The sequence below is a fragment of the Suricata suricatta genome, chromosome X, assembly GCF_006229205.1.
Source record: "Suricata suricatta isolate VVHF042 chromosome X, meerkat_22Aug2017_6uvM2_HiC, whole genome shotgun sequence".
Classification (NCBI taxonomy): Eukaryota; Metazoa; Chordata; class Mammalia; order Carnivora; family Herpestidae; genus Suricata; species Suricata suricatta.
In genome coordinates, this window is record NC_043717.1 from 14931727 (window position 1) to 14953261 (window position 21535).

Genomic DNA, 21535 nt, shown 5'->3' on the forward strand with positions numbered 1-21535 from the left:
AGTAAGAGACCGGTCAGGAGTAGGGAGACAAAAAGAGAACAGTCTCCAAGATGGGACAGAATGTCCTAGTGTTAGGCTCACTTGGGAAAGATTACCTAAGGTATTAGCGAATGCATAGGACTCAAGGTTTAAATGTGTTACAGTGTAAGTATCCTCTGTCCTATCTACGTCTTTGCAAAGTCTTCAGTCATTCAAGAGCTCTGAGTTGAGTTCAAGGCAGTGGGGGTACAATGGTGAGGAAACCTAGACACAGAGTCTGCATATAACTGTTTGAGGGAAAAAAAGATCACAAAGGTGGGAAACTGATACATCTGTGCTTAATGATTTCCTAATTCATTTCCTCTGAATTTCTCCACAAATCTAAATACTTCCAGAACTAAAAAGGTTTGTGTAAAAATATTAATGAAGTCAAGTTCATAGACTGAATTTCTAAGACAAAAGGATAAAACCAAATGCTTTTTCCTAAGAAGGAAATCGAATTCGGATAAAGTTAAAGGTTCTGAATCATTTTTTTCCTAAATCACTTTTTTCAAAAAACATGAACAATAATAAGTGCAGGTGAGGATGTGAAGAAGCTGGTGAGAACGTAAAAGGAGGCAGCCACTGCAGAAAACAGTCTGCTAGTTCATCAAGAAGTTACATACAGAGTTATCATATGACTCAGCAATTCCAGTCCTAAGTACATATACCCAAGAGATGTGAAAACATAGGTTCACACAAAAACTTGCACACAAACATTCATAGCCTCCTTATTCACCATAGCGAAAAAGTGGAAAAGAACCCAGATATCCACCCACTGGTGAATGGACCAACAAAATGTGGTTATCCATACAACGGAGTATCTTTTGGCCACAAAGGGAATATTCGTGCGACGACATGGAGGGATGCGGAAAACAATATGCTATATGAAAGAAGTCAGTCACAAAAGGCCTTGCATTATAGGAGTGCATTTGGATGAAATGTCAAGGAAAGGAGAATCCACAGATAGAAAGTAGGTAAGTGGCTGCCAGGGGCAAGGTGAGAGGAGAAACAGGGAATGACAACTAATGCTTGTCATAATGGGAGTGATGAAACACAGCTTTGTGAATATACTAAAAACTATTAAATTGTTCGCTTTCTTCTTTTAATTTTTTTTTACATTTATTTATTTTTGAGAGACAGAGAGAGACAGAGCGTGAACAGGGGAGGGGCAGAGAGAGAAAGAGACACAGAATCCGAAGCAGGTTCCAGGCTCCAAGCTAGCAGTCAGCACAAAGCCCGACGTAGGGCTCAAACCCACAAACCGTGAGATCATGGCCTGTGCCAAAGTTGGACGCTCAACTGACTGACCCATCCAGACGCCCCTAAATTGTTCACTTTCAAAAGGTGAATTTTATGGTAAGTCATATCTCAATTAAAAAAAACCCTTGTGGCTCCACTATACTACACCAGTCATCCAATAAAAATAAAGTAGTCCAGCATGGCCAGCAAAAGAAACTCTTCAGAAGGACATCTTTGCATGCTCGACACAACCTTCAAAGCTAATATCCATGACACTTAATGCTGAGCAGCTACCCTGCACCTCACACCCATCACTTTAATCCTCACCACCACCATGAGGTAAGTATAATTCTCACCTCTATTTTACACACGAGGAAACAAACAAAGATTAAAGAACTTGCCTAAGATCAGTTACCTAGCTAGGGGTCTACACAGCCAGGTGTTGAAGTCAGGTGTAACTCTGGTTCTCAAACCCTTTCTCATCACAAAGGGGGATGATAAATTCTAAAGCATTACACGGATTTTATAAAATGCTGATGATCTTCAATCAGTTTTTAAAATCCTCCTTCTTGGCACACTGAGTTTCTTACACTTGCTGAGTCAAGACAGCATGTCAGAGAGCTTCCGTCACTAAAGAGCACAGTCATGCATGTCATATTAAGAGACTTGCCCCTAGCTAGGGACGAGATTTTAACTATTTTATATTCAGTTGTTATATATGTCTCAACACAGTTTGCTATCTTTTAATTAGTCCCAAACTTATTGCCAGCATAAAGTCCAGTTTTAAACAAGTTCCATGTATTTTGACTAAGACCACGGTAGCCACAGACATGACTTAAAAGTCTCATCAATTTGACACTAAGGAATATGGAAAGAGAAGTAGCACTGGCCCTTCCTATTCATACATTGCTACTTGCTAAGAGATCCAAATGGTTTGAAGATCCTTGGGTGAACTTGAAATTTTTTCCTCCTCAGTTATACCTCATCAGCATATGGGGTTCCAGGCCTGCCACGAATTCCACACAGCTTTTAGAACTAGACATAAACTGAGGCCAATCTAAAATATTCAGAGTCCCTGAAAAGTACAGAGTTGGGAAAGAAAAACAACAGTCTACTGACAATCAATTTGCCATATGTGGCATAAGTACTTCACATGTGGCTGCTCATTTAACGTTTCTAACTTGCCCACATCATAAATTAGTTCTTCTCATTTTATAGAGGAGAAGGCTCCAGAAACTAAGCCGGTTTGCCTACGAGCATGCAGCTTGTCAAATGGCAGAGGTGGGGTTCCAACTCTCATCTCCTCCATTTTCTAATATCCCTGTCTCTGCTTCGTGGACAGACATCCATGGAGAGTTCCAAAAGAGAGCTGTACTGACCTCAGGAAATTCTGTAATATTCAGAGAGTACCAGAATCTAAAAGGCAGAACGTGTCAGAGTTTCAAAGAGATTGAGCCAAACAGTCCATAAACTTGCAGGTCCTGGTGCTAATATTCAAAAAGCCATTACACTCTTTTCTAGAATTAGAAAGACCTCAAATACTCACATACCCCTTAGTTTTTGTTGTTTCAGTCAAGCAGAATATGATGATCACTGAATAGCTTTGAAACATTTTAACAGATTTCACGTAAACATATAAAACAGATTTGAAGGATCAAATCCCTACACTAAAATGAAAATCATCACACACAAAAATTGGAAAATATGCTAAAACCAAAAGCTCCCTGATAATAGAATGTTTTCATCTACTGATTACCTCTCTGCAGCACTAGCTATGTGAAAACTGGGCTCATCTTCATTCTGTAACCGTTCTTTTCTCCTCCTTTCAATGTCATGTCGTAGATCATTTGGGTCTATTATTTTGACCAGAGTCTGAGGAATTTTGACAGAAGACAAACCATTCACATTACTGTTAGTTGCACAAAGACCATATCTAATAAGAACCTTAAGTAAAAGTCCTAAATAAGTTACCTTGTATTCATCCTGCCAATGGTAGTGTAAATTGATTAAAATATTTTGAGACACAATTGACAATGCACAGACAGAGAAGTTCACAACAATGAACCGGGAATCCCACTTCTGGGAATCTATCCCAAAGAAAAAGCTATCTACCCAAATATATTCAAATTGTTATGTTTAAAATCATCAAAAAATAAGAGCAACTTAAATGTAAAATAAATTTAAAGGGGACAAGAGGAATAATTTTTATGGTAAACTTAAGTCAAAGTAATAACGTACAGGCATTTGAATTAGGTTAATATAGACTACGTGGAAGTCAATGTGAACAAAACACAATTACTGAGAAAAGTTAATTAAAACTTAAAAAAAGTCTCATAAAAGTCATAAAAAAAATCATAGGGGAGCTTAGAGATGTTACATAAAAATAATATTAGTAAGTAGAGAAGAGCATCTAAAACTACATTATAATAAATGTAAAAATGCCAGATTTAAGACTATAAGAAAAGATGATCAAATGGTATTTTGTGTTAAGTGGTTGAATTAAAGGTGATTTTTTCAAATTTCCTATGGGTTGATAACAGTATTTTGATCAATAGAAATTTTCTGAAAATAGCATTTATTCAGGAAATGGTATCTCTATAAGTTTAATAAAAATTGCAGCCATTCACAAGTGAAAAAATTATTCACATATTCTATCAGAAATATATTAAAATCCTTCCTCTACAAAAATACTTTACTCTCAATGAATAAACTAGCAATTCTTTTAAGAACTTGATATACTTTTTTTCTGTTTTTTTTTTTAAATTTATTTTTGCGAGACAGAGAGAGACAGCGTGAGCAGGGGAGGGTCAGAGAGAGAGGGAGACACAGAATCCAAAACAGGCTCCAGGCTCTGAGCTAGCTGTCAGCACAGAGCCGGACACGGGGCTCGAACCCACGAACCGTGAGATCATGACCTGAGCTGAAGCCGGACGCTTAACCGACTGAGCCGCCCAGGTGCCCCAAACTTGATATACTTCTAAAATGAGAGCCAGTTTTCTTCCCCTCCTCCCCGCCAACTAGTGAAGAGAATTTTTCTAATTAGTAAAGAAATGCGGGTGGGTGGATAGAGGAAATGTTGGGTAGAAATACAATGTGTGGCCATAAAAAGAATTCAGCATTATTTCCATTATTTTGCTAGCTCATTTTCTACAGGATTGTCCAAACATTCTACAGTAAGCAGAAGGGCAATATCAAATGAAACTAAGTTCCTCTGCCTCCATTCCACACACAATTTTTTAAAATATTCCACATGACTGCTTTGGAAAAAAGGTAGGCATCCAATATTCCACAAGCTTACAGTGTTAAGTTTTGGAAGGAATATTAAACATTATAACTGTAGGTCAATTTTACAAAGCTGTTACCCTTAGGGATTGTCTCTCTTAGGGAATATTTTTGTCATTTCTCAGTGTTCTCTCTGCAACCTGGCTAAGCTAGACTCACTTGGAGAGCTTTTTAAATTTCAGGTTCCTGAGTCTCCATCCTTCTTTTTCATCTACTTTAACTCCCTTATTTTTTTTAACTCTCAATTACCAGTTCCCTTTTCCATCAATATGTCAACAAAAGGATAATCTTTCATCAAAAATTATATTCACTTACCTGTTCTGATTCATATAACATTGTTTGTTTATTCTGAAGCTCATCCAAAGACATATCTATTCTCCTAAAATAATAAAGGCATATTATAATTAAATAATTATGTTGTACACTGATACCCTAATTCCATTACTATGGAATGGAATTTGCAATAAAGCTGGTATGTCCTGGAGGATGCAAAAGAAACGTGCTACCAGGTGGGTTTTCATCTACATGGCAGTCTCCCAGGGCATACATATCCTGTGAACATCACAGTGATGCCACCTTAGCGGTCCTCAAATCACTAGCCTGTGTAACTTTAAGCTCTGCTCCGGTGATCTACTGCATTCTAACATTGATACAGCTCAGCTCGCAAGAGAGGGCACACCACCTGCTCGGCCAGACGCCAGCAGAAGGAGACAAAGGTTTTCATCCGGCTGCCCTCAGAACAGCCAATTCGGACCACATGAAGCAACCCATGATTTCAATGGCTCGACAACTGTCTTTCATTCTTCCAGTGATAACTTCAGTAGGCAATTACTATAGACACAGCAGAATCAAAGTTAGGTAGGTAAAGATTATCAAAGTCCTCCACATTTAGATAATGCTAGTCAATGGCTTTAATATAGCCTATTTCATCCAAGTGCACTGGCCCAGTACCTGCTTGGGTTAGTCCTGCTTCTGGGTAGGAAATGCTGTCCTAGAGTCTATAGCAAGCCCAGAAGGCAGCAGCCTTCCCTTCTGAGGCTTATTCCCCTGAGTTCAATGGGCATACCATAATCAATCATTACCTGTGAATTTCTGGATCTGAATTCAATTTAACTTCATTTACATCTGCAACGTGTATATCTTGGATTTTTGAAAAACGCTCATGTAGAGTAATATCAGTTGATGAAAAATAATTTGCTGCAAAAGGAAACAAATAGTTTTATCTCAGTGTAAAACTGATTCTGCTTAAAAGATTATATATAAGCACAGGAAGAAAGGACTGTTAAAAACCGTCCAACCTGTTTTCTCTTGAAAACATGTGGGACCTACGTTGATTCCACAGACTAATTTCTAGTGCCCACATAGTTTCGTAAGCTTAACCAACACTACAAAAATGCCTGAATTGTGAACCCAAGGATTCTGTCTGCTGATTTGTTGGGGGGATAAGATAGTGGCTCTCTCAAAGTGAGGACCTTCCCTCTCCCAGGTAAGACCTTACTATGGTAGGAAGTAAAGATGGTACAGAGTTTTAAGAGTTGACCTAGAGTAAAAAATAGCTCAGGAACAACCCTGAAAAATCAGAACAATTCTGAACAAATGCCAAATGCTGTTTACATATCACAGAAAGAGTCCTACTGCCATTTTACTTTGATTAACATTAACTGAAGTTCATGAAGAAATTCTGAAATCAGTTATGCTACGAGGCTTCCAACAGGACAGAGAGAAAGATAATACACTTAATCCATCAGAAGGGTACTTTAGCGATCCTTTTCCCTAACTTACTGCTCCTATTCTGGGACAATTTCCTGGATTTTTCTGCAATACCAGCTCCCTTTCTGCCAAGAATCACACTTCCTTTGGGTGAGAGGGGCTGGAACTGAGAACTCAGGTAGACGGTTTCAGACAAACTGCATACTTCAAAGTAAATCAATACCTTCGTTTGAGGGATGCAGAGAAAATAATTGATTCTCAAAATATGTTTTAAAAATCAGTGCAATTGTCTAGTAAGAAATAGAAAATAAAAACTTCAAAATTCTTGAAGGTCTCCAGTTTAGTATACCCATGCCTGCTTTATTATGCAGCATCAATAAAGTCGTTCTACCTGACAGAATTTTCCAATTAATGGAAATTGGCCAGAAGCTAAAACAAATTTACTGCAGATATTCAAAGTATTTATTATGCGACCCCTTGATGCCATAAAGGATGCCAAAGCGAACTGGAATCTTTTATCCATCACTTCACATTCATCTTTATGGCACAAAGTCCCAGGAACGCCCTCAGGGGCTTTAAGAACCACCAAAAGACCTAGACCTCCAGAGTTCTTGAGTTTGTCAAGTTTCACATGTGGTGTTTGTTGCTTCCTCCTCCTTGTTTGGTTTCCAGTTACGGTTTCTTGCTGCTCTCAGGAGGCGTGTCTTGCCGCAGCCAGCGTCTCCCTTTCAGTGTGTAATCTACTCTGAGTGGAAGTACCAGGTCATGGGAACGACACAGGAGGAGCTAGGCTTGAAGGAGTACCTTACACCCTCTACAACAGATTTCCTTATTCATGATCTAATTTGTAATGAAATATTAATTACTATTACTATATCACAGATATTTACCTAGATCTTGTGAAAAGCTAGTACATTATTGTTGTGGTATCCCTAATGTATGTGCAAAATATACCAACCTTTAACTTGATGGATTATAGTTATGATTTCCTGAGCAAATTCTCCTGTAGGTTGGTTTTCAGTATTCTGAGATGAGTCAAGATGGTCATACACTGGATGAAAGTTTTCACTTTTCCTGCCAACAGCAACCAAATCATGTGACATCTGTCTCTCTGTGGAATAGCTAGAAGCAACCCTAGAATAATTTGTAAATGTTTAACTAAATTTAAAACTACTTTACTGAGAAAAGAACTTATTAAAAATTAATCAAGATAGCTATAAAACTAAAAGGATGTTTATTTTTTCTTACAATTAAGGCATTAAACTGTATGCCAGAAAACGTGCAATAATGCATAGGAGGAAATAGCTACAGATGCGGGAGTCTGAGTTCTCCTTTTCAATCAGAGATCATTAAATATTTGCCACTTTAATAATAAAACCCTCAACATTCTAAGTTAAACAATTTTTACCTAAAAAAATACAGCAAGGCATCAAAGGTCAATATGCAAAAAATAATCAATATTCTACTCCCAAATGTCTAGAAAATTGTAAATCCACCAAGCTTATACTATCTTGAAGTACTACCACACTTTAAAAGCCTATATTAAACATAGTAACTTCTTTGACTTAATAAAAATCCTTACAGCTCTGTATCAGTCATGAGAAACTTAGTATTTTGAAATCAAATTCTGTTGAGATGAACCACTTACAAAATCTCACTAAACTGTCAGCGAATAATCCTACTTAGCAAAGTTATGATCATTAAAACTGATTACAGTATTCACCCGACTACAGTGTTCATTCCTTAAAGAAATGCTGCCATTTATTATATAACCTCAGCTATCTTACCCCTTTAATGCTTTCTGAATCTTTGTAACTTATGTAAAAAGCTCTCTTGACCTTTAGGCGTCATTATAAAGTCACGGTTATGACATACTGCTAACAGTTATTGATGGCTCACTGCAAGCCGCATACAGGGGCTCAGAACTTGCTGGTGAACATTATCTTATTTAATCTTTACAGCAACCCTATGGGGAAGGTGCTATGACACCAAGACAGTGGATGCCTTGGTTGTTTTAGTTTACATCCCAGAGGCTGACTGTTCCTAGGAACATAATCATTCCTAGTGTCATAATGGGAAACAATGCCTTATTCCAAAAAAGCTGCTCTCGCTTAAAACTACTCTTAAATTCTTTGCATGGAAGCAGATTATATGTCACAGAAGAAAATGTCTCATTATTTTATATTTATACCTCATTTTGGACCCAAAATGGCACTAACTAGCTTATACCCATCTTACTCCTCTGCATTTAACTCTAAATAGCTTTCGCCTCTTTCCGAAAATCATGTTCACTACCCAAAGAATTGAGATTTACAAGTGCTGGGGTTATTTATGAGTATGTTATAAGCTCTGAAGATAAATCCAAAAGAAAGCCTTGAAATATGTTTTAAATAATAGCAGCACCACTGGAATAAATGATTTGTCTTCATGTAACAAATATCAATCACATGTAGGGTGGGAATGGATGCATGCACAGATTTACTCATTTAAGTCACTTTGCAGCCATATATACAACACTGCTCCAGGGTAATCAGGGACTTCCACATACTCTACATTTTTTAACTTCTCTCATAAGATGGTTTTAAGTGCCTATTTCTAATTTCTCAGAGGCAAGGCTTCCATACGACTTTCTACGCTCCCTGCTCTCAATCCAGCACAGTGGAGACCTCGCCCTGCCACAGCAGAGCCCCAGAAAAGTGATTATGCAATAGCCTAAAGCCACTGGTAAGGTGTCCCGGATTCATCAGAAGGGCTTTCATTAGACGACCCCCTTCTCTTGTTTCCTCCTAATCTGCTCTTGTTTCCTCCTAATTTGCTCTAAGCTTCCCACTCTGATAAGCTAAGAGACATTTAGCGATAAACTAAATGCTAGAAGCTAGAATGGCCCTAGAACAACCTCTACTAGCAAAGAATTACAAATACTGTGTTTCACAGTATAAAAAAACCTGTTCCATACCTCCTAAACTTGCTTTTAAAAACATTTTACAGGAGAGGGGCGCCTGGGTGGCCTAGTTGGTTAACAATCCAACTTTGGCTCAAGTCATGATCTCGCGATTTGTGAGTTCAAGCCCCAGTTGGGCTCTGTGCTGAGCGAGCGCTCTGAGCCTAGAGCCTGCTTCAGATGCTGTGTCTCCCTCTCTCTCTGCCCCTCCCCTACCCACACACACACACACACTCTCTCTCTCTTTCTCAAAAATTACATTTTACAGGAAAAAAGAAAGATGTTCAAATAGAACTATAAAAATGGTCTGTCCATAAGCAGAAATCAATTGATAACATTTTGTATTGGAGCCTCAGTTTCTCCCATGAGGAAACTAGTTGATAAAGGTTTCCAGTTTTCTCCCAGGAAATTATTAAAAAAAATTTTTTTTACACTTATTTACTTTTGAGAGACAGAGAGAGACAGAGCATGAGCGGAGTAAGGTTAAGAGTGTAATTTCAGCTCAGGTCATGATCTCATGGTTTTTGAGTTTGAGCCCGGTGTCAGGCTCTGTGATGTTAGTTCAGAGCCTAGAGCCTGCTTCGGAATCTGTGTCTCCCTCTCTCTCTGCCCCTCCCCCATTCTCTCTCTCTCAAAAATAAATAAAAAACATTAAAAATAAAATAAAATTTACTTGTAATTTATTATAAGTTAATTACTGGTATAAATCTTATACCCACCCCATACCCAGCCCTCAATCCCTAGGAATGCTATGGTATACTTTACAGCTCTATTTAATTGATGAAATTTTAATGTTTACATTTGCTATTAATTTATCCTGGAGTTACTCCACTGCATGGTTTTTAATTAAAAATGTTAAAATTGTCATTTCCTAATATTAAAACTGAAATGTTAGTCTTCTTTTGAAAAACAATTATTAGAGTTTTGCTATAAGAAAAGGCTTGCTGAAACCAGAGAACACAAAATGTTCTAGGTATTTACATTTGTACATTTCATCACCTCTTGATTCACATTTTCCTTCTTTCCTTTTTCCTAAGACAGGCATTGATTTAAAAAGTTGATGAAATCAAGAAATATTCCCAATATAAGTAGTTAAGCTGAAAAGACCAAATGTTCTCATTTGAGATGCATTTTCAACAGTTTTAAAAATTAAAATATAGCCAAACACCTGTATTCTAGTACTATTTCTGATACTGGTCTGATGAAATCTTCCAGGTCTTTTTTCTCTCCTGCACACCACTCATTTTTCTTTTTTTCTAAGGATATTTCCCCTGACATTCTCACTGAGTGTTGTGCCTAATAACTAGGAAAACATAAAAAGCTACATTAAACCTTAATTTCCTCTTGTACACAGTTAAGATCCATCAAAAAACACAACTGCATGGCAAAACAACAATTACAAAAAGCCCAACAACACTCAAAACTAATGGATAATCCCCTGTCCTGTGGAAGCTAAAAACAGATAACAAAATCCATGGGACACATATCAAGTTTTCCTTTCTCAGTTTTCTCCTACGAACTAACATTTTGTAAGACATTCTATAGTTTATAAAGCACTTCCCCAATTATTCATGTGCTCCTGTCTTCCTGAGAAAACATTTAGCTTTTCTGGAACTGAGGGTAAAGGGTTAGGGAGACTGCTAATTCTCTTAATTCAGCATCTCATTACTTTTCACAAGTGCCCTAACTGGCCTCCCCACCTCTACTGTCCTTCCAGGTCACATCACAGGTGCCCTCCGAGGCAGTGCTGCCGCAGCCAGAAGGAAGTCTCCTGCCCTCTCCGATCAGCGAATCCTGTCAAATCAGGCTGGCAGTGCAGCAGCCTTACCTTCACAGCCTCCTGTCCCTCTATTCCCTTTCACTTACTGCTTGGAACCACAGCTCAAAGTTCCCGTGTGTGTTCTGCCTTTGTTAACCTATAAATATAAAATGTCTTTCATCTCAGGGCAACTGGGTGGCTCAGTTGGTTAAGCGTCTGACTCTTGGTTTCGGCTCAGGTCATAATCTCACGGTTGGGGGTTCAAGCCCCACATCAGGCTCTCCATGGTCTCTGCGTGGACAGTGCACAGCCTCCTTGAGCTTTTCTCTCTCTCTGTCTCTCTCCCTCTCTCTGCCCTCCCCTCCTCTCAAAATAAAATAAAATAGTCTTTCACCTCATCTGCATCTTCAAATGTTGAAAACCTTCGAAGCCTAGCTCACATATCAACAACTCCTAAAAGAAGCCTTCTCGGAATCCCTCAGCTTGGTCATCTGAGTCGCCCCTGGTATATCACTCACTGTGTCATGCTATTACCAACATCACCCTATTGTCTACCAGATCAGTGGAGAAGAAACCCAATCCTACGCTGAATTATAGTCTGAGAGCACCCTACCAGGCTATCTCACGCAAGATAGGTCTTCAAAAAATTACCTTCTGAATGAATAAATGATAAATGGAAAACAACTTGGACACTGTGAAATGAGAGTTTCAGCTAAAAAGATGACAGACTTTAAAATTCTAACTGAGGCCAACTTAACTGTGTTTTTAAAGCTTTCTTGGCTTACTTTTTATTTTAAAATAATTTAGACCAATTTAAATTTTAAATATTTCATTTTTTATAATACAAAATTTCAGATATACACAAAAGTTCAGAGAATCCTACAATGAGCCTGTCAACTCAGCTTCAATAGTTACCAACACGTGGCCAATGGAACCAAAGCTGTAGAGCCAAGAACAACTGCAGGTTAATATGGGCCCCAAAAGGCATGGCCAGGTGATCCGCCAATATCACAGAGCTGTTTAGGGACCCACTCACTGGAAGACAAAAACCTATGTACCCCAACCTGAAACAGAATGTTCACCTTCTTATACTAGGACCCTTTGAAGCTCATCTTATCCTATACTAGGATAAAATGACATCTCATTAATAGAAGCTAGGGAATAAGAACGAAATAAGAACCAAAGGGAAACTTCTCAATTAATTTTTTATTTTTAAAAATGTATATGAGAAATACTAGGGGAACAGGAAACCTTAGTTTTTGTGATACCTAACAGGGAGGTAGGACGTTTGTGTCATCACAAACATATCTCCACTCATAGCTTGTCGCCTCCAGCTGAACAGTGCCCATCAGAGGTGGGCAATCTTGCATCACTGGGTTACCTTCCTTCAGTCCTTGCTAGGGTTCTTCACACTGTTCCTCTACCCAGGTGGCACCTGATGCTCCAATGTCTTCTGGGGCCCATTACCCACCTCATCCCCCTTTGGAATGGGGAAAACCCTGGGGAAAGACCAGAATGGGGTAGGGAGGCCCTTCCTATATCTCTTGGTGGCAGGGGAGGGTGGGGGTGGTGGAGATAAAAGGATTATATGCAAATGTAACTGATATACTCTGTCCAACATCAACTTTGCGGCTGACCTTCCCATCCTAGATGTCTAGTACCAGCATCCAGGGAGGTCAAAGGAGCCTCAACTCCATCCACACCAGCTTATTCTTCTCCAGAAACTAGCACCCTCTCCTCCTCCCTCTCTCTTCCATCCTAGCCAGAGCAAGGTTCAGTCTCTCACCTACTCGGCCCAACATTAAACCAAAACTTTCTTCACCTGCCCCTAAGACTTCAAGATGTACACAACAGTGCTGGGAGTTCATAATAGCACTAACAGAAATTTTCATATTATGACTCCTTAACTTATATTCTGAAACATATTAATGACTCATATGTAACTTCTACCTCTGATAATGCAATTTCTGACAAAGTGTGTCACTAGAATACAGCTTTTGTTAAGAGAAGTATTAACTATGCAGTGAACATTCAAGCAAGGGTCTACCTACTGCTATTTTAGATACCAACTGGAATCTAGAAAAATAACTAGCTCAATCATGTATGTTTTCAACTACACTGATAACTGGAGGAACACATATCGATATGTGACCAAAGCTAAGAAAATAAATGCATAAAATATCTAATATCAGACTCCCCCCAAATGCAAAAACCCTCTAGATTTTAAACAACAAAGAAACCCCTCTTCATTCTATGATTATTTTAATTTTTTCAAGCAGAGGAAAATCTAAGTTATGTTAATAGTTGAAAACATGACTCTGTTGAGGGCATTAACTACCTCTGTTTTATGGACACTTCCATTAGTCCACACAGAATTAAATCCAACCCCACAAAACCCTTCCACAACTTAGTCATTGGTCAATAATTATAATCAAAGAGAAAGATTCTGTTGGCTATGCATTATCATACTGAAAAATTCCCATTTTTATTAAGTTACTTATTCATCTTTGAATAGAAAGGATTTGCAGTGTAAGCTCTTTATCACACAAGCCATCCTATGGGTCTTTGTCAGGTAATTCAAACATGTGCTGACAGGTCATGATTTCACAAACTTACAGTTTATAAATTCAAAAGAAGTGACACAGTAGCTTCAATTTTAGGAATCTTATTTTTTGTTGACACATGATGAAAATCAAGCTTGCATTTGTTAATATCAAATTATAAAATTAACTCGGTTCAATACTTCTAATGAGGTCTATTAAAATGAAATCTTTCAAAATCAGTATTTCTAGCATTCTTTAAGAGTACTAAGCTACTAAGTACTAAGTACAAGTACTAAATACTTAGTATTTATTTTTATATAATTTATTGTCAAGCTAGCTAACATACAGTGCTCTTGGTTTTGGAGGTAGATTCCCGTAATTCATCACTTACATCAACACTCAGTGCTCATCCCAACAAGTGCCCTTTTAATTCTTTTTTAACTTCCTTATTAAATATGGGGTTATCATTACTTCTATTTAAAATATTCAAGATTCTTGTGACTTGATTATATGTAATTTTACCTCCAGAGGGAAAAATTGTGAACAGAAATGAAATACTGAAGTATTTAAAGGGGAGTATACTGATACCTACAATTCACTTTGAAATGGATGGAAAAAATAAGATGGAAGTATCAATGAATTAGATAGACAGATACATGATTAGGAAAGTAGACTAAAATATTAATTGCAGACACTCGGTGGTAGATATATAGGTATTTACTGTACAATTCTTTCAACTTTTCTGTATGTTTGAACATTTTCATCGTGTAATGTTAGAAAGAATAAAAGCTTAAGGTAACACCCTTAGAGTTGATCCTTACATCAGCTTTTGTGCTCTTAAGGTTAAGAACTAGTAGGAAATATAATAGTACAAAATGATTTAAGACTTATTTTATGAAGTAGCATATAAAATTATAAATACAGTATTATGACAACTGCATATAAATATACACAGAAAAATAACAAAAGAGCTATACTAAAATATTAATAAAACTGTCCTAGGGTAGTAAATTATGGGTGATTTCTCCCCTCTATTTGTCCAACTTTCTATAATATAATCATATTTATAGATGCTTTCTGTGCACATAGAAATATACATATGTATATTTTACAGTATTCTTCTTAAGCACAATGAATGTAAGGCAAATATGAGGGAGGGACACTGCCAATAAGAAAAGGCACACAGTATATTTGTTTAAAAAGAAAAGAGAGACTGTAGATTTACATCCCTCCCTGTCACATCTTGCCTTTAGATTTTGTTTCATCTTGGTTTTGACTGAAATACAGGTATGAGTGAAATGTGAACATAAATGCACGAAATCAACATGTCCCATCACTTTTTTATTCACATATTGGTAATATATTAAGTAATAAACAGACTTAGCTGACAAAGCCAACTGCAGTGCCTTGTTATTTCCAGAATTCATAAACAGAGGTAATATGCATAATGGAACAAAGCATGCGAACCACTTTAGCAGAATATAACCTATTACAATAGCAGTCTATTTTTTTTAAAGACTCATTGAGAGCTAAACTGAATGTCTATAAATAGGCCTCTTTCTAGAATCTAGTCTGATTTCCTCTACCTAGGAGAATCTATTCAGCTGAGCACCAATTGTTTTGGGAGGGCAGCAAGAACCAGGTTAAGTCACCTGCCTCCTTGAGCCATGGGTGCTCTGACTCAGACAAGTCACTTCATCTCTCAAGGCTTCACTTTCTGCCTATATAAAATCTAAGCCAGCTAAGGTCCCTTCCAGATCAAAAATTCTCTGGATTGGGGGTAACAGGGAAAATGGGCTCTGAGAAACTGAGCAAAGAATAGGTCCCCTTGGACTCCACGCAGCCTATCCCTGGGTACAGAAAATCTAGCAGCATAAAAGCCCATAAATTCACTAAAAGAAACAAGTCCATAGAGTGCCCCGTGCCCACAAAGCATCTTGAGATAGGATGCGGAAACAAGCAGACACGAGAGCATTCCGTATTGCCAATCATAGGGTTCGTCCTCATTACAGGAGGAATTTGAAAACTCCAGGCAATCCTTCCCCACTCAATGGACTCTAAACACACTGTTAATTCCATTTTTAAAGCTTAAATAAAGGTGGCAGAAACAGATATTTTTGTTAAATAGCACTAAGAAAAACCAAAAACAATACCTGTATGTATTTACTGTTTTCTTCACATCTACTTTAACAGTAAGTGATTTCTTCCTAAGACTGGCAGATGAAGGTTTCACATCGGAAAGTTTTTTACTTTTATCGAGTTGATTACTGGAAGAGTTGCTCTTTTTTCTGCCATCCCCGTCTTTCTTTATTTTCTCCTTCTGTTGGTCACTATAGGGTCTCAGGCCAATGTCACTTTTACGGGAGCGAGTAGAGGCAGTGCAGTGTTTCTTAGATGGCATTCTTAGAGGTACTTGGACTTGCCCACCTTCAGTCTCTCTCCCTCTTCCAGCATTAAGACAAGTGGACTGTCTATTCATGGAGCCTTTTTGAGAACTGTATTTTCTATCTTCTCCCTTAGAGTACTTCGGAATTCTTCCATCGGAAAAGGCCTTAGGACGTTTGTGGTGATAGTCACAGGACACCCTGGTTGCCAGACTGGTCTCTGGGGGTTCCCTCTGAGCATGTCGATGAGTTTGGGGTCCAAGGTTCCATTGCTCTTTCTTCCCTTGATAAGATGGAAGAGACTGCTCGGACTTCCACTGTGGGTTCCTGACAGGATCTCTGTTTTCGTACCTCTCCACGTCTTTAGGTCTTTCTGACGTGTGTCCATATTCTCTGAAATCACGATCCTCGGGATACCTGTGTTGACATAAAGCAGTTTATACTTGCACTAGAGAGAAGAAAGTGAGAATTTATATGTGTGGAATGTTGGGAAGCATGGCTTTAAATGCTGAATGCAGTGGCAAGTGAACTATAATCCCTCAAGCCAACTCACAGAGGCACTAGTTAGCAAAAGAGGAAAATATCATCTTTTGTTAATATTCTAGTCATCAACATGATCTACTCTATAAATAAATACTTAACTACTACCAATAGACCATAATTACATTACAATGCTTTTTATCTTTTTAGACAAAAGCTTTTCAAGGTGGTTGTCTTCAACCATAAAGTAAATAGACTTTTTCACTTGAAGCTTTATACCAAATTACCCAGGTTTAATGTTTTTGTATACCTCTTCTGAAAAGAGCTCCTTTTCTCAAAGTCTTCAGAGCCTCTTCTAAGTGACTGAGAATGATTTTCGTATTGTATCCTCTGGTGCTTCAACTCATCTTCAAGCCACGTTCCTTCAAACCTAAAAGAATCTGCTATCAATCGCTGAGGTGGCTTCCCTCCTTGACCACTTCCTCTAACTCTGTGGTCATCGGGAATATACCTTCCTTGTACTTTCTGGGGATAAAAATCCCTCTGGTTCTCATTGTAGGGTACACTTTCTGAGTATCTGGGCATGTAGTATGGTCTTCTGTTACCATCCCTTCCTCCTGGTAAGAATTCTCGGTAAGGCTGAGAAGTATACACATCTTCTGAATAGCTTCTTCTTATGTTTGGGGAAGGGGATCTATGTTCATAAGATCGGTGGTAATATGTATTTCCACGTGAAGGAATCCTCAGTTTATTCTGTCCATATTTCTCACTGTCCAGTAGCCAAGTGGTGGGTCTTTTTGGATCCTTCCTATAGTCACAGCCATAATGCCCATAAGAATATCTTTGCGTGTAGTATTCAGAATTTCTAGGTACTGGTGACAGGGATCTACATAAACAAACAGAAAAGTTCAGTACATTTAAAGACAATAAACTAAACCTGTCTTAACATGACCAACTTAAATAAAACATTTGCTTCCCATTGCTTCTTCTACTCAAATTAAATTCATCAATTTTCTGTATCTGTATTCTAAACTGCCCATTTGGGTGTCTGATTACTTCTCTGACCTATTCAACAAGCATATGCTTTCCATCAGAACTAATGTACCCCCTGTGCACCAAAATGGACTGAGCACAGCCAGTGCGCTGCAGGATGACCAGGTCAGGTACACAAGAGCCATTCTGGAAGACTGCGGATAGCCAAAGTTTAGGCAAAAGAACCAGTCATCAAAAGCTTGTATCAGGTTCAATGGTCAAAGAAGAAGCAAGCAAAAGGAGGGCTAGATTCACACAAGTCAATGGGTAGGAGAGGCTCTGGCAAACAGAACCTCTGAAATAAGATTCTAAGAGTTTATGATATCACAATAAGACCAAACTCAGACTCAAAACTGGCCCTACAGTTTCCCCAACTGATTTGACTATTCCTTCTACTAAAGCTATATCAAGAAGCAAAGAAAAAAAATACATACTTAGTGTGCAAAGTGGGAGGGGAAGAGGGTATTAAGAGTTGAATCTCATTTGTAGTTTCTGAATAAAAACTTCTAACACAGACAAACTGCTTTTCTCTCCCGCACCTACTCCCTTACATGTGCTGTTGAAAGAGAGCTTATAACTTCAGTGATTGTGGGCTTTCATGGAGCTGTCATGCTCCCCAAGAACACATCTTTTCTGTAACTACCTTCCCCAATAATTAGGCATTGCCTACACCAAAACTTCACTCCCACAGAGGAGGAAGAAGGCTCCTGTATCCAGGACACAAGTCTGAGTTGTCTGAACTTCAAGAGCGAAGAGAAAGCACCACTATGTGGGATGTAATAAAGTTCAATTCTGCATCTGGGACCTCTCCTCCCGTCTAATCCATCTGCTTTTCCAATCTCCTTCCCGAGGGTTTAATGTTTTCTAATCAATGAGGCAGCTGGCCTTGCAGCTTTTGTTACTGTCCACCTTCAGAAGGTGCATGGAGTTGGAGTCAAACCCTTTCCAAGCGGTGACATTCCTGTGTCTTCCCTACAAGAAAGGAAGCAGACTGATCTTCCTCACGTACGTATTGGGACTTACATACTGGACGTGGCAGTATCCCCCTCTGGAGTCACCAAGCTAGATGTATGCGCAGAGGCATCATTTAGCTCAAGAAGAAACTCCGCCATCCAGCAGGCTGCACTTCATCACAGGAAGAAGGAAGCAGAGACTGAGAACTTTCTGGAAGATGGAATCTCTTCCAGGAGAAAGGCTGGCAGCCAGAGACAGAGGTCTTCCAGACTGGATGGAATACACAACCTCTCACTTTAATCCTTACCTCATAATGAATACTGCTTTGTTATTACATTTCATATCAAGGGTTTTATTGTACAAAGCCTTGTTCTCTTGAAGGAGGTTACTGGAATGGTAACTAACATTTCCAGTTCTCCTAAAGAAACAATAGCGATCTGAGGAGTCTGTTGGGAGACAATTCTCCATGGGTCTCTTGCATCCTGCATGCTCGGTAAGCAGAGGCACTGACAGCTTTTGTTCCAAACGTCACAGCCTCAGAAGACGGGGATGGGGCCTCCCTCAGGGAAAGAGGGCCAATTTGTTTGCAATTCAGGATATGTCTCCTCCAAGGCAAATGCTGGGTGGATTTGCTTGTAGCCCTGACAGGGCTCAGGTTCCTTAGCTGTGCTGTCACATCCCTACTTCCCTCTGCGGTGCCCGCCATCAGGAGCCTCAGGAGTAAGGGAAACCCAGGAACATGGGGCAGGCTGGGGGCCGGCTGCCTGCCCTACCTCGGTTAATAAAGGCCTTTGTCTCTGACCCAGCAGGGCCTGTGGCAGGCTAACGTGTTCACTTGCAAGTGCAGTAAAATGTCACCCACTTCACAGTTTCTGACAAAGAGTTCTGAGAAGGAATCTAGAAATCAGGCACTAAGCTTGGCAGAGTCTTCTATGCCCCTTCACCTGGCCTATCACAAAAGGGCAACACGGATGCCCTCCATGTTAAAATCACTCACGTGTTTACTGTTCCTTTTCTTTCGGAAGCTCCTTCCCATTACAGTTTGGTCTTGTGAATTACAAAATGAAAACTGTTAAATGACTGATATAGTCATGGTAGAACCATAATGAACAAGCACAATGGCCAAGTGGGATTAACATGAAAAGTTTTGCTCTGCTTTTTATGTATGTAATTATGGTCCTTTTTTTCAAGTCCTACAGCACACTAGTCACTTACACAGCTTTGCACCTTTGCTCCTGTTGTCCTCCTTCACTGGAATGCTTTTCTTCTTTCTTTCCACCTTTAGAAATTCTACCCATCCTTATATGGCCAGGTAAAATTTCACCTTTTCCTTGAAGACTTACTTAACATCCACTGTTTCCCTCCATAAAAGCAGAATGATTCCCTCTCCACGGACCCACAGTACTTGGTCCCAGGCAGCAGCACTGCAGTTCTCCCACAGCCTCAGACCTATGGTACCGTCTTCCAGCTGGCCTGCGTGCTTGCGGAGCCCTGAAAGATGTCATTTGCCTCTGAAGCCCCAAAACTGTAGCAGGTAAACAATGAACACTAGTGGAACTGTTCCAGTCTAATTGTATGTATATACTACTGATACTGCCAACCAGCAAAGAGGAAAGGTGAACTACAACTGAGTTATTGAAAACTCAACTATTCTGCCATGAAGAAGAAATAGGTAACTCTTGATTTCCTAACTCCCAATTTTTTCAGAGATAATGATTATGAAAACAAAAAACCACTGGAGAATTCTAAACCATTTACTGAAGAAAAAGATGAACACTCAAAGATGTTTCTCACTCTCCCTTGAGGTAGCCATTGCATTTCTTTTTATTAACTGAGCTGCCAGCCATAATTACACAAAGCTGTCAACTTTTAGAACCTAGCAATACAACCTTTATCACTTTAAAGTACCTACTGTGAATAACCAAGTCCCGTGAGCTTATTAAAATAGGTTCCTAACAGTACTACTGAGCTTGAAAGTCAAAGCACATCCCAAACTCATGCTAACTCTGCTAAACCAAGGACTGCTCACCTGTGTTTCCACCTGGGAGATCTAGAGCGTGACCGTGCCATCCTTTGCCATGCGAGCCTCTATTAACTTTTTACACTGCAAAGAAATACAATATTAGCAAGTCTGTAGAAAGAGCCTGCAATCTGGTCTAAAAGCAGTGAACACCACCAACCAAAAGGTACTTAAGTTCTCTGTGCCTCAGTTCCTTCATCAATGAGGATCAAAATGGGGATGATAATAATAGGCCCCACTTTATTGGAATATTATGAAGATAAAATGATTAAATCAGGAGTCAGCAAACTTGCCCTCGAAAGGGCCAGATAGTATCTATTTTAGGCTTTGTGGGCCATATTAGGTTTTGACTGCATCTTCGTATTCTTTTTAAAACAACTCTTGGGGCACCTGAGTGGCTCAGTTGTTAAGTGTCCGACTCTTGATTTCAGGTCAGCTCCTGACCTCATGGTTGGGGTATGACATCGAGCCCTGAGTTGGGCTCTGTGCTGACAGTGTGGAGCCTGCTTGGGATCCTCTCTCTCTTTCTTTGCTCCTCCTCTCTTCACTCAGAATAAATAAACTTCAAAAAATAAATAACAAATACAATTCTTTAAAAATATAAAACCATTCTTCGCTCAAGGGGCACAGAAAAAGAGGCCCCAAAGGTCAAATACACTGTAGTTTGATGATCCCTGAGTCAAGTCAAGTAATGAAAAGAACTTAGAATGGTGCCTGACACATGGCAACTGCTAAATTAAATAAGTGTTCCAAAAGGAGGAAATACCCAGACTTCCTCTATCTGAAACACTACCTTCCTGTCTGTTACCATGTACATGTATATTTCATACAATCACAGTCAAAATGCTGAGGAATACTTGATGATATATCCTGTTTTTAAATTGCTAGATAATAAGAATTACAATACCTTATTATAGTATTAAACTGCTGCCTAACTTCCACTAAATATACCAAAACTTACTTAAGCATGATTAAACATTTAGTTTGTTGCTGATTTTTTGGTAAAACAAACAATGCCAATTAAATACATCTTAAAAGTTATGTAAACTTAATTTTTAAAATATTAATGCTTTAAAAGAAATTGATAGCTTTAGGAACCAAAATTTTAAAATATGATTAGGGTATAATCTTTTATAGTAGCTATTATTTACATTTCAGTAATCCTTAGTT

At 38.8% G+C, this 21535-nt stretch overlaps 1 protein-coding gene across 7 annotated transcripts in view; it reads right to left on the bottom strand.

Annotated features, from left to right (window-relative positions):
- Positions 1-21535, bottom strand: part of BCLAF3 (BCLAF1 and THRAP3 family member 3) — a 57825-nt gene that overhangs the window by 22309 nt on the left and 13981 nt on the right. For 5 of the 7 annotated variants that reach the window (XM_029930479.1, XM_029930476.1, XM_029930475.1 and 2 more), the window contains 7 exons: positions 20375-20449; positions 16670-17245; positions 15649-16296; positions 7211-7386; positions 5625-5739; positions 4858-4921; positions 3017-3132 (listed from right to left, as the gene is read on the bottom strand). In XM_029930479.1, coding sequence (XP_029786339.1) covers positions 3017-3132; positions 4858-4921; positions 5625-5739; positions 7211-7386; positions 15649-16296; positions 16670-17245; positions 20375-20415 — 1736 coding nt within the window. In that variant the 5' untranslated portion in view covers positions 20416-20449. The remainder of the gene's footprint in view (positions 1-3016; positions 3133-4857; positions 4922-5624; positions 5740-7210; positions 7387-15648; positions 16297-16669; positions 17246-20374; positions 20450-21535) is intronic. The other 2 variants (XM_029930482.1, XM_029930480.1) reach the window with 2 other exon arrangements.